The sequence below is a fragment of the Panicum virgatum genome, chromosome 3N (assembly GCF_016808335.1).
Source record: "Panicum virgatum strain AP13 chromosome 3N, P.virgatum_v5, whole genome shotgun sequence".
In the NCBI taxonomy this organism is placed as follows: Eukaryota; Viridiplantae; Streptophyta; class Magnoliopsida; order Poales; family Poaceae; genus Panicum; species Panicum virgatum.
Window position 1 is genome coordinate 62,598,841 of NC_053147.1, and position 13,816 is coordinate 62,612,656.

General features: G+C 47.0%; 3 protein-coding genes across 3 annotated transcripts; all 3 read left to right on the plus strand.

Moving 5' to 3' along the window:
• The first annotated feature begins 3,625 nt into the window (after positions 1-3,625).
• LOC120666550 (scarecrow-like protein 9) lies at positions 3,626-6,423 on the plus strand. Its single transcript, XM_039946420.1, has one exon. It carries the CDS (start codon positions 3,714-3,716, stop codon positions 5,895-5,897), a length of 2,184 nt encoding a protein of 727 aa, XP_039802354.1. The 5' UTR covers positions 3,626-3,713; the 3' UTR covers positions 5,898-6,423.
• A 3,809-nt stretch (positions 6,424-10,232) lies between these two features.
• LOC120667987 lies at positions 10,233-12,234 on the plus strand. Its single transcript, XM_039947954.1, has 3 exons — positions 10,233-10,833; positions 10,956-11,521; positions 11,639-12,234. The coding sequence occupies exons 2-3, from the start codon at positions 10,957-10,959 to the stop codon at positions 12,232-12,234; spliced, it is 1,161 nt and encodes a 386-aa protein (XP_039803888.1). The 5' UTR covers positions 10,233-10,833; position 10,956.
• Positions 12,235-12,379: 145 nt separating this feature from the next.
• LOC120667988 lies at positions 12,380-13,455 on the plus strand. The gene is made up of 3 exons (XM_039947955.1): positions 12,380-12,860; positions 12,970-13,088; positions 13,174-13,455. The coding sequence occupies exons 1-3, from the start codon at positions 12,824-12,826 to the stop codon at positions 13,453-13,455; spliced, it is 438 nt and encodes a 145-aa protein (XP_039803889.1). The 5' UTR covers positions 12,380-12,823.
• The last annotated feature ends 361 nt before the right edge of the window (positions 13,456-13,816 follow it).

Sequence of the window (13,816 nt, forward strand, 5' to 3'; positions counted from 1 at the left end):
TGCTGGCGCCTGGCGGAGCCATGCATGGGGGCAGCCCGGCAGAGCTCGATCGTCGTCACGTGAAGACAGAGTGGCCGGCCGCCGGCGGAGTGGAATCTGCATGGTGTGTGGCTATATTAGGATAGGTCGTCATCAGTGAATTTTCTTTTTCTACCCATGGTAATATAATTATGTTAATGGTTAACTAGCCTTAACTGATCGTTTCTCCATTTCAACTGTTAGGAAGGGTTTGGGGTAAAAAGTAGTCGGGGCTGGTTTTTAAACCTCATCAGTTCTAGACCAATCCGTGCGTGGCCATCTTTATCGAAAGAACAGTAGCTGCACAAATGAATGTTAGGTGAGAAGGTTTAGCGCACTGGCCATTAGGCGACGCTTGTCGACCTAAGCGTTGCACGGGAGAGGATAAAATTTTGTAAACATCACTACTCGAGGAATGGTCAAAACACTATTTGTAGAGGCGGGTGTGGTACCCATTTCTAATTTTTGAAGCTACAGATAGTTGCGGGTAAAGTACCCGCATCTGTAAATTAATTTCTAGGGACGAGTCGCGCTGTCACCCGTCGTTGTAAATTGATTCGTTGGTACGGGTCATAGGTGACCCGCCTCTACAAATAAATTTTCAATATATAAAAAATAGAAAAAGTGGTGGCCATTTCGAGGGAAGGCTGATGTCATCACTTAAAAAATGTGTTTCCATTGATGGGTCGGATGTTACAGTAATCCAGCTCCATTTATAAAAAACGGCTTACTTTTTAAGCCACTTCTAAAATAAAAAACGGAGCGCTACTACAAATTTTTTAATATTAAGTGGGTAATTCTCCTTTATGTTAGGGCCTCGTGAGATGGCCATGCAAGGACCACACTAGCCAAGCGGCTCGGCTCCGAACCGTAGGTGAGCAGCCTCGTATCGCACTTCCTACCGGCTTACTTTGAATGAATGATGTAGGCTGTGGATAATCTTCATGCGTGAAGGGACGTGAGGAAAGAAAGAACTAATACAACTATGTTGTCAACTATTTATGCTCATTGCTTTCTCCTGCTAGGATGCCGGAGATGGAACACAAGCACCTAGAACCGAATGCCCTTTCTTCTCTAAAGGACTATAGATGATTGGTGTATATAGCTCGTTTTGTTGCGTACGGGGATCGGGACATGCGGGGTTCCTACTCGATTTGACTGGCAGGGAATTTAAACTCATGAAAAGTAGACTGAAATGCATCTATTTTTTTGATAAAAGTGCAGCGTATATATAGGACGAGGATCGGACGGGACGAAGGACAGACCGATTTTGAGCACAAGGGGAGAATCATTACAAGCTAAAAAGTGGATAAATTATGAGAAAAAAAATCACAGCACTCTTGTGCTGCAATTTGACGTTGTGATGGCCATTACTTGACAGTGAAAACCTAGACTGCACGAACAGTTGATGATGACCTATCGAGAGGGCATATTTTGGACTTTCGTGCGGGATTTCTTTTGGTGTGGCCTCGCAATCACAGCAAGCATGCATTTTTTTTTTAAAAAAATCAGAACACAAGCATGTAAAAAGTCTGATATTTTACGGACGTGGCCGTAGCAGCCACCTCTCGTCGTTGGTACTATCTAGCTAGCTCGACAGCCAAAGCAGCCGCTAGAGCTTGCACTTGCAGCCGAAAGCTACAGGACAAGTTGGGCAGTGGCCACGGACAAGAACGGGTGCCGTCAGTCTGAAAGCCCTTTTACCCTGGAAAAAAGTGCACAATCCTCTCGACCCTACTTTGTCGTTTGCACGCCAATAGCCGCTTGGCACGGTGAATCGAAGGAAAGATGATGCTGGATTCTTCTTCATCAATATATTTTACACGGTGAATCGGATGAGTGCGTGGATGACTGTCCGAGGGCCCCACATGTCAGATATCGAAACAGAACATGGCCCTCGGCTGCACGCTGCAAGCTCTGCAACTGCGGCCCTGTTTGGTTTGTCCTAGCACAAGTAGCACAAAAATTTTGACCAATAATTAGGGGTACTAAATAAAGGTAATTTACAAAACTAACTCCACAGCGCTGTACTACTTCGCGAGACGAACCTAATGAGGTCTTTGACCGCACGATTAGAGGATAGTTACTGTAGCATCACTGTAGCCAATCACCGATTAATTACTATCACTAGATTCGTCGTGAAAAGTTACACTCATCTGTGAAAAGGTTTTGCAAATAAACTTCGTTTAGTACTCCATGCATTGAAGATTCTTTTCTCGGGAAATGTGTGGTATGCTATGCTATTGGAAAACAAACACGGCCTGCAAGTCTACAATCACCGGATGAGTCCTCTCCGTCTCCGCCGATGTCTGAGGCCATGGCCACGAGCCCACGAGAGCAGCTCCATGCCAGGCCAAGAGTATAGAAGGGCGACGCTGATGCTGAGAGGCGGCTGGTCAGCTTGTGCTTGCCCGGACCCGGACACGTGCACCCCCCGGGTCCATTATTGTTCACAACGTGCACGGTCATCAATGCGAGCGAGGTCCATGCCATGCCATGCCGCTTACGGCAAGGGCCATGGCAGCCCTTTGATGATCGAGCGCCTTCTCTTTTAGACCGGCTTCAACGGCTTCCTTCCTGTGCAGGCGTCGGGACCATTCATTGTCGGGCTTGGGCAGAGGGTTGGGCTGGGCTTGGGTGTGACCCATAGGCGACACGTCATCTATCTCCTCCTAGCAATGGTTGCTTCAGTGGATCATACATTCTCCGTGCTCGCCCCGTAACCTCTCCGTTGTACTATTTATTATCGATCACCAATTGGGATAAATTGGACACTAAGGTGGAGCGGCGTTGCAGCATTGCTAGAAGGGTGGGACTAAAGGGGCTGGATTTGAGTTGTTCTTACGTGGCGGGACAACGAGCGAGTGGTGGCGGGACGCAGCCGAAGCGGCAAGGCGGTGGGATACCACCGCCCACGGGTGATGTTTGAGGATTGTCATCTGGCTAGCTATCAAAGCAGCAAGGATGTCATGATTGATGACCCGATGTCACAGGATAAGCGGTTGCGTGCGGTGTAGACGAAGGATATTAGGAAGTAACTCACGCGAAGGTTATGAAAAAAGGTTAGAAAAGATGGTCGCGAAAGATAAAGGTGCTGGAAAAAGAAGCATGAAGCGCGAGGTGATAGAGAAAATGGTAGAGAGGCGAGTGACATATCCATGCATATACATATTCAACTATTCAAGGCTGATTTTGAGTGGAGTCATAGAACCAAACAATCCAGAGCTTACATCTCTCCGCACCAGGCGTGTAAAACAATGGAGTCAACCACCGACTATATACAAGCTCTATATGTTGATCTACGGATACACATTATTGTGTCCTGCCGTTTTTACCCGTGTGCAAAAGGGGAAAAAAAACCGTTTTGCCGTCGCGGGCAGCCAAGGCACGGTGGAAACCGTCAAACCGATGGAGGGAGCCAGGCGGAAAGTCGCCGCCGGCCCGGGTCCAAGCCCAGCCGAGCCGGGCCCACGCGGCTCGCGATCCCCCCCTTCCCCTTCCCCTTCCACCCCTCCTCTTCTTCTCTCCTCAATCCCCAATCCATTTCCGCCGCCGCCGCCTTCCCGGAACCTTCCCCGCTCGCTCGGTTCGCTCCCCGCCGCGCCCCTCCTCCCCTACAAAGCCAGCCGCTAAACCCCCCGCCTCCTCATCCACTCCCCCACCCACCCACCCACCCACCTACCCACTCCGACGCCATGGACTCCTCCTACGACCCCTCCCCGTCCCCCGGCGCCGGCGCCGACGACCTCGCCTTCTACCTCTCCGACCTCGGCCCCGCCTCCCCCTCCGCCTACCTCGACCTCCCGCCCACCCCGCAGCACGAGAAGCCGCAGCAGCAGCAGCAGTACCCCCAGCCCAACGGCGGGGCCGCGGCGGCGCCGGAGGACATGGTGCTCCCCTTCATCTCCCGCATGCTCATGGAGGAGGACATCGACGACAAGTTCTTCTACGAGTACCCCGACCACCCGGCGCTGCTCCAGGCGCAGCAGCCCTTCCTCGACATCCTCTCCGACGACGCCTCCTCCTCGTCCCCGTCCGCGGCCCGCAGCGGCAGCGGCGCCAGCGTCACCCACCCCTCCACGTCCTCCTCCGACGCCGCCTCCACCGACGCCGCCGACGCCGCCAACGCGCCCCTCACCCCCGCGGCCGTCGACTCCTACCCCCAGTTCAACGGCTTCGACCTCGACCCGGCCGCCTTCTTCAGCGGCGGGGCCAACTCCGACCTCATGAGCTCCGCCTTCCTCAAGGGCATGGAGGAGGCCAACAAGTTCCTCCCCAGCCAGGACAAGCTCGTCATCGACCTCGACCCGCCCGACGACGCCAAGAGCTTCGTCCTCCCCGCAGAGAATAAGCTCGCGGCTGCCGGGTTCAACGGCGCCGCTCCCGTCGCCGCGGTAGCCGTGAAGGTGGAGGAGGCAGTCGTGGCGGCGCCTGATGCGGTGCCTGGAGGCGGCGTCGGGGGCCGCGGCCGGAAGAACCGGTTCGACGACGATGAGGAGGACCTGGAGATGGACCGCCGGAGCAGCAAGCAGAGCGCGCTGCAAGGGGACGGCGACGACCGGGACGTCTTCGACAAGTACATGATCACATCCCACGAGATGTGCGTCGAGCAGATGGAGAAGCTGCGGATCGCCATGCAGGAGGAGGCTGCCAAGAAGGACGCGGCTGCGGGCGGTGGGAACGCCAAGGCCAAGGGAGGAGGGCGCCGCGGCGGGAGGGAGGTGGTGGACCTGCGCACGCTGCTCATCCACTGCGCGCAGGCGGTTGCCACCGACGACCGCCGCAGCGCCACCGAGCTGCTCAAGCAGATCAAGCAGCACGCCAGCCCACAGGGGGATGCCACACAGCGCCTCGCCCACTGCTTCGCCGAGGGCCTGCAGGCGCGGCTCGCAGGCACGGGCAGCATGGTGTACCAGTCGCTGATGGCCAAGCGCACGTCCGTGGTCGACATACTCCAGGCGTACCAGCTGTACATGGCTGCCATCTGCTTCAAGAAGGTGGTCTTCATCTTCTCGAACCAAACCATCTACAATGCATCCCTGGGTAAGAAGAAGATACATATCGTCGATTACGGGATACATTATGGCATTCAGTGGCCTTGCTTCCTGCGACGGATAGCATGCAGAGAGGGTGGGCCTCCGGAGGTGAGGATTACTGGCATTGACTTTCCCCAGCCAGGGTTCCGCCCGACTCAGCGCATTGAAGAGACAGGGCGCCGGCTCACTAAGTATGCCCAAGAGTTTGGTGTGCCATTTAAGTACCAGGTGTTGGCAGCGTCCAAGATGGAGACCATCCGTGCTGAGGATCTGAACCTTGACCCAGAGGAGGTGCTCATCGTGAACTGCATATATCAGTTTAAGAACTTGATGGATGAGAGTGTTTTGATTGAAAGCCCAAGGGATGTTGCGCTCAATAACATCAGGAAGATGCGGCCTCATGCATTCATCCATGGAATCGTGAATGGCTCGTTCAGTGCTCCGTTCTTTGTGACGAGGTTCCGGGAGGCTCTGTTCTATTACTCGGCCCTGTTTGATGTGCTGGACACAACCACCCCAAGAGATAGCAACCAGAGGATGCTGATTGAGCAAAACATCTTTGGGAGGGCTGCCCTGAATGTCATTGCGTGCGAGGGTACAGATCGTGTGGAGCGCCCTGAGACATACAAGCAATGGCAGGTGCGGAATCAACGAACAGGCCTGAAGCAGCTTCCATTGAACCCTAATATCATGCAGGTAGTGCGGGACAAGGTCAAGGAGTGCTACCACAAGGACTTTGTGATTGATATTGATCACCATTGGCTCTTGCAGGGATGGAAGGGCCGCATCCTTTATGCCATCTCGACATGGGTGGCAAATGATGATGCTGGTTCTTATTTTTAGCTGTTTTTTTTTTCACTCTGTTGTCTACAAATATAGGTTTAGGTATGTCATCTAGATATATCTAGTGACAGTGCGTTCTGTACGGCCCAGTGAATGGCCATGGTTCCGTGGGTTCCTTGACTCGAGGTATGCCTAATCAGAATTCAACATGGACCTGTTCTTTCCATGGGAGATTGTTTTGCTGATTCATGCGATTCACTGAGGAACATGGTTAACAGAAGATGTGAGGGATCAGAAGAAGAAGGCATGCAGAAATCCATGCTTTGATGTAATGTGAAATAGATGTTTATTATGCAGTCGTGTTTCTGCTTAGTGCTATTTAGTAGAATTTAGACTTAGGTCTTGGTCTGGATCATGTTGGCTCCAGCATCACTTGCGAGTTGTGATCAATCCAGTCAGTTGATCAGGTTGTAATGGCAGTCCGGTGCTTGCTGCACTGGCATTGTATGATAAAGCGCTGAAACCTGTGTTTGTGTAGATGTTCTGTTCATTGGAGCTCTTTCCTAATGGGCATGTGCTACAAATTCATACGTGATTCATGTTCAGTGAGTCAAATGCTTTTGGGGTACGTATATGTTGGGTTGATGTGGTAAAGGAATAAGGATAATTCTGAATCGTGTCGCAATATTGGATTCTTGGAATTGTTCATTGGTCAGATTATGTGCCTATTATCAAGATGCCATTATCTGCTGTGCAAAAATAAGTGTTAATATTGCTTTCCAGGCTCTGTTGTGAGTTCAGCAAAACAGGCTACCATTTTTGTCTGTTCTGATTCTGTGAGGCTGTGACGATGACTGCAACGAAATCCGTCATTGAATGATACTAATCCACTGACAGATCCCAATGTAGAGGAAGAAAACGCCTGCTGTCAGCCTTAATCAGGAGATTTGTGATGATTCCATGTATCCTGATATAATTGCACTGCAAATCCCAGCACCTGGTTAAACTAAACGCATGCACAGCTCACAGGTTGGAATTCGTCAAAGACAAAGCAGTCAGGCGTCAGGTTTTGTTATACTATACCATAACAATAATAGTACTAGGTATGGACAAAGCGAGAGTGTACCTAAGTCCTGAACTGCTGAGCGAAATCCTTGAAAAACGCAGGACGGGATTGCGAGAATAACCTTGAAAATCGTTGCATATGGCATTGATCTGGTGAGACCTGTACAATCTGGACTTGGGGAATCTAGATTATCTTCGCTGCAGGATCAGTTGTTCTTGTGATCAATCCAGTCAGTTGATCAGGTTTTAATATACACTTGTTTCTCTGTGTCAGCTTCTTATATATTGCGTCAGACTATAGCATTGTATGATGAATGTGATGAAGCCTGCGTCTGTCTGTCTAAGCTGTTTCAATTCATACATGAAACCAGATGGCACGTGTTGTCATTCAAATACGATTCATGTTCAATGAATCATGTATTTTGATGGCCGACATATTGGTTTTGATGCAGTGACGAAATTAGGATATTTTCTGAATTGTGGTTGTTGGAATTGTTCAGTAATCAGGCTACACCTACTAGACAATCACCAGGACATCATTCTGTTGCTGTACAAACAAGTGTCTTTGCGAGTTGAGGCTACATATAGAGTAAAGTCTGGCCTAGTGCTGCTCTGTACACGGGAATAATAATTCAAGTTCAATAGATCGATTGTTTTCTGCCACATGTTAATGTCGTAAAGAAATTAGATATTCCCTCCCAAAAACATCACATTCTTGGAATTGTTCAGTGATCAGACTGCACCTAGGATGCACTCATCAATTGTTGTACTACAAGTCTGTTCTTGTGGTCATCTTGTTTCGGGCCGACCACCCATTCCTTTCACTTCACACCAATCACCAGTCCACCTGTTGTGAGTCCAGGCAGTGTGACGAGGACGTATTTTCTTCATCATATACTGAATACGGTCACTGAATGATATTACTCCTACATTGAGGAAGACAAGCAGTTTCCTGCCGTAATCAGGAGATTTGTGATGGGTCCATGCGTGACGTCATCGCTCCGGTCATCCCAACACCCACTTTAGGTGTGGTTGCGCATGCAACGGCCACTGCACTAGCTCACAAAGTTGGAACTCGTCAAAGTATTCAGAGTAGAGTTTGTTATACCATCACAGTATGCCGGATACAGAATATCTTCAGAACAAAATAATAGGCGCTACCAGATACGGACAGAACGATAGCGCACCTGAACTGCTGGACACAGCCCTCGAAAATGCACGGCAGGACCGTGAGATCCTTGCACATGGCACTAAGATGCTGAGACCTGAAACCACCCAAAGAAGACCAAGGGATAGTAATGGTACAAAACATGAGCAGCATCATGGCACCTGTCAATCCAAGTGCCACAAAAAGGGGTCTGACTACAAGCTAGATAGAGGCCGTGTTTAGTTACAAAAATCAAAATTCCAAAAAAAAATTTCGGCACCTGTATGGAGACTTAAATCTAGACGAAATAAAAAACGCATTGCGACTGTTGCCTGTAAATGGCGAGACGAATCTAATGAACCTAATTAGGATGTAATTAGATGCTAAATTGCTACAGTAAATAACCTCTAATGACGGATTAATTAGTCTCATTAGATTCGTCTTGCGATTTACAGACGAGTTCGGTAATTATTTTTGTGATTAGTCTATATTTAGTACTTCAAATGTAGAAAGATGCTTTTTCAAAAACTTTACAACACGCAACCAAACACGGCCAGAGTCCATCAGTTAGTCTGCATCGATGGAACGAACCTTCAACAAATTAATCATAGACAAATCAGGAGTTGGAATTGGTCAAATGATCCACTTTTTTTCTTCTTTTATATACAATTGCAGGAAGGGTGTCAGGTTTTCTATACTAGTGCAGCATTTGGATACCTGAACACAATCCGTGAAAATAATCCAGGACAAGATTATGGGAATATCTCCTCGCACATGGCACTGAGCTGGTGTGGCCTGAAACGATCAGAGCTCAGAGCAAAAGTTACCTGCAGCAGAAGATGAGCAGCCCGAGACATTCAGAGCACCTGCCTCTGATCCTGAACGACAGATAGGAGGAAAAAACATAAACAAGTGGTTTGACTACGAGCTCAGGATCCACGGGTTAATCCGTGGCCATGGAATCTTCAAGCAAGACAAATACTTGCACTTGGGATGGTGATCTTGTGTGATTTTCCGAGTTGTCAATTGGAGACCAAAACGAATACGATGACAGTCGGTGATTATTCTAACTGGGGGGCCTGAGAGACCTGATGGACTGACCCTGACCTGGTAAGGATATTAAAATGGCTGACGATGGCATTCAGAGTAAACTGTCCCGACAGGATACGAGGCTTTGCGACTCGTGAGGTTGTATGATTGTGAAGGTTTAGACAGGCTTCTTGTGCAAGAATGCGAGTTCTAGAAGTCGACAGAGAACGGGTTAGTTTAAGTGGGTGAGCATGTGAAGTTTGTGATACAAGAAGATTAGGAAAAAAAAGAGAAAAAAGTCTATTTCGAACCATCCAACTATCCTCACAGTTCGGTTTTAGCCACCGAACTTGAAAACCGGGTATCTTTGACCATTAAATTATGAAAACCAAACAAATTTGACCATCTATCCAGTTTCAAAAGGTGGTTTTAATAGAATCTGATTTAATCTAAAAAAGTCATAAATAATTTGGTTTAAATCAGAAAAATATGAAATGCATATCGAAATTTCTCAAAGAATATAATCTACCTAACCATCTCTATTTAGAGTTATCTGAATCTTATTTGCTCCTTTTGCTAGTATTTTATTGCTTGTAATCGTGACATTGTTTATTTAAATTACCGTTTGATGCTATAATAGATTAGGATATTGACAAAAAGGATTCATGCAGGAGAAAAATTTTATACTAATTTCATATTTTTTCTGATTTAAAATAAATTAGCTATAAATTTTTAGAGGTTAAACCATATTTTATTATTTTCAGAAGATATAAATATATCCAAAACCACCTTTGAAATCAGGTAAAGGACCAAACTTGTCCGGTTTTTATAGTTTGATGGCTAAAGTTATCCGGTTTTCAAGTTTGATTGCCAAGATCAGACTCCAACAATAGTTCGATGGTCAAAAATGTACTTCTTCCGGAAAAAAAAGGGTAGGTCCAAGTATTTGAAAATGGGAGACACTGTTTGACTCGGTTTTACTTGCTAAATTAAACTTTGAACTTCATTTGTCTTATGGTGTTTATTATTCATGAGAAACACAAATCACTAGTAGAGGTTAATATATGAACCCTCGATTCTAATTCAGTTTACCAGAATCTACAAATTGGTAGGCATGATATTCGGTGAAAAGCTATGGAGCTTGATATCAAGGTTCAAAAAAACATTATTAAACGTCATTTAATCTCGATTAAACGTTAGACGGAGGCCTAACGTCTCGTTTAGGGCCTAGGCGCCAATTTAGGCGCTGGGCGCGCCTAGACGCTAAGCTAGGCGCTAGGCGGCGTGTAGGCGGCGCGAACGCGTGAAAAAAACGGGGCTAGACGTCGCTGGGCGGGCGGGCGGCGGCCACGCGCGCGGGGAAAGTGCGAGCGGGAGAAAAGCGCGGGCTGCGGGCGGATGGCGCGCACTCGCGTGGGAAAAAAGCGCGGGCTGCGGGCGGATGGCGCGCGAAAACAGAGCGGGCAGATGGGCGATTAGATACTCTGCTCCTTTTCTTTCCTCACACACGCAAGCTGTGACCCGCCGCCGCTCTTCCGCTGGTAGCGAGCGGACCCTTGCTCCAGAAATCGCACGGCCTGGAGGGGAATCGAGGGTGCTGCTCAAGAAATCAGCACATCCTCGAGGGGAATCGAGTGCTGATGCAGGCGGGGGTGTTCTCATGCAGTCCGTCCCCTGCTTTGTCGCCGGCAAAGCCCTGCGCCCCCTGCTGCACACCCGCATCCTCCTCAGCTCCTCGACATAGATCCAATTCAGGTGCTCCTTCAATCCCTCCCTCCCCATGTTAATCTGTTAATTTCTCCTTCACGGGGTGTAGTAATGTGATTCTGCCTTGGACTAGTTTGTCCCTTATCCTGTGAATTTGTGATTGCTTGTAGTATGTCCACATCCGAGGCTGCTGCTACTGCTAATACTGCAGCAGCGGCTCCACAAGTCGCTGAGGTTGACAACCACCTAAAGAGGAAGTCATCTGATATAGGCTGGGAGTGGGGGCGCCTCTGTGATCCCAATGACAAGAACAGAGTCAAGTGTCTTCTTTGTGGACAAGAGAGCACAGCAGGAATTTATCGCCTTAAGCAGCATCTTGCTCATGTTGGCACATCTATTGTGAAGTGCCCAAAAGTGAGTGAGGAAGTTAAGCAAAAGTGCAAGAGGAATCTTGATGAAACAGCAAAGAAGAAGAAAGATAAGCAGCAACATGATAGAGAGGTCAGGGAGAATGTGCAACTTGCAACAACTGAAGACGAAGTGATAGAAGTTGAGTCACTTGCTGGAAGCTCAAGTACACCTCGCAAGCTAGGTCCCATGGACAAATTTACACGTCCCATTGATCCCAAGTTAAGCAGTGCTGCAGCTAAGATGCAACAAAACATAAATGATGCACTTTGGAAAGAGATAACACACCAAGTGCAGCAATGTGTTGCTAGATGGGTGTATACACATGGTATGTTATGTACTCAAGTAATTTACCAATCCTTATTGCTGCAGCCTTAATACTTGTTCCAATCCATGCATTATTAGTTGCTGGAATTTTAATTTTCTGCACCAATCTATTTTGCAGCTATCCCATTCAATGCTTGTGATAATGATGAGTTCAAGGAAATGGTTGAAGCTATTGGTCAATTTGGTCCAGGTTTCCAACCTCCTACTCAGCATGATTTTCGGGGTAAATTGTTGGAAGAGGAGCATGCAAGAACCAAGAGCTTGCTACAAGACCGTGAAGACGAGAAGATTAAGCATGGCTGCTCCATCATGACTGATGCTTGGACAGATATGAAGAGAAGAAGTATTATGAACCTGTGCACAAATACTAGTGAGGGAACAACTTTTCTCAAGTCAAAGGAGATGTCAGATCAGTCACACACTAGTGAGGCTATATATGAGCTGGTTGACAAGGCAATTGAGGATGTAGGTGCTGAAAATGTGGTGCAGATTGTGACAGATAATGCTTCTAACAACATGGGAGCAAAGGCATTGCTGCATATCAAGAGGCCAAACATATTTTGGACTTCTTGTGCAACTCATACCATCAATTTGATGCTGCAAGGTATTGGTAATATTCCAAAATTCAAGAAGACAATTGATCTAGCAAAATCATTCACTATCTTTGTCTATGGCCACCACCGAACCTTGCATGTTTGTGGTCCTTCACCTTGAAGAGAGAAATCATAAGGCCAGGGGTAACCAGATTTGCTACAGCCTATCTTACACTGCAAAGTATGATGGAAAAGAAGGATTGTCTAAGGAAGATGGTTGATTCCAAGTGGTATGACTTACCTGATGTAAAGACCAAGAAGGGCAAGGATGCTACAGCCACGGTGTTGAACATTTGTTTTTGGAAAGATGTGTCCCTTTGTTTGAAGGTCTTTGAGCCCTTGGTGAAAGTTCTACGTTTGGTTGATGGGGATGTGAAGCCATCTATGGGTTATGTGTATGGAGAACTTCTCAAGGCAAAGAGGGAGATCAAGGAGGCATTTGGAAATGTGGAAATGAACTACAAAGAAGTGATGGCTATTGTTGACAAGAAGATGAAAAATAGGCTTGATTCTCCATTGCATGTGGCTGCATATATGCTGAATCCATACTATAGTTACAACAATCCAGCAATCTTCTCTGATTCAATTGTAGTGGAAAAATTCATGCAATGTGTGGAGACCTTTTATTATGGTGAGGATGGTAAGTAATATAGGACTGTTAATGAGGACTTGAAAAATTCCAAAAGAGACATGGATCCTTCTCAAAGAAGATGGCAAGGAGCTGTGAACACTTTGAGTTCAATCCGGGTAAGCTTTTGCATCATTCTGTCCAGATTATTTTTCAGCAATCAATTCTGTCTAGATTTTTTTGCAATTAGTTTTGCACATGTTTGATACAGTTTACTTCATTTTGTAGCATCTTGGTGGAGGCTTTATGGAGGAGGAGCACCAGATCTGCAAAGAATGGCTATTAGAATCCTCTCACTGACATCTAGCTCTTCTGGATGTGAAAGGAATTGGAGCACCTTTGAACAGGTCAGTTTCTAGTCTCTACTAATTGCTCTCTATTCCCAATTTAATGTACATGTGCTGATGTTGGAATTTTGGTTTTTGGTTTCAGCATCATACAAAGAGAAGGAATAAGCTAACAACAGAGCGCCTCAACTCTCTAGTATACATCCAATTCAATAATAAATTGATGTCCAAGAAGGAGAAGATTACCAGAAAGAGTAACTATGAAGTGCTACTAAGTAGTGATGCTTCTGAAGCTCAAGGATTTTTCTTTGAGGGAGGAGATGATCATGCATTGGTTGTCTTTAGGGATGAGGAAGATGAGGGAGAAATGCCGGGGACAGGGATACCATGGAGTGTCCTTGGAGAAGCAATGAGAACTAATGAATAACTTGAACCTAGGAGAAGTGCAAGAGTGGCTAGAGAGGTGGATGAAGAAGAGTGGGAATCTAAATATGAAGATCCTGGTTATGAGGAAGATGATGTTGCCTATGATGATGATCAGGACGAAGAAGCAATTCTAAATATATATTAATATCTAGTTATCTACTTATCTTTAATTTGTGTGTGGACCATAAGACCATTATTGTGTGCTGTACTACTATTTAATTTCTGGACCATTAAGGCACATGATAAACTGCTAGTGTTGTTTGTATATTTTATTGTGATCCTTTGCCTTGTGCTGCTGCTATGTTGTTTGGAAGTTTGGCTGTGCATGTACAGTATTGAGCTGTCCCTTATAGATGAGTTTC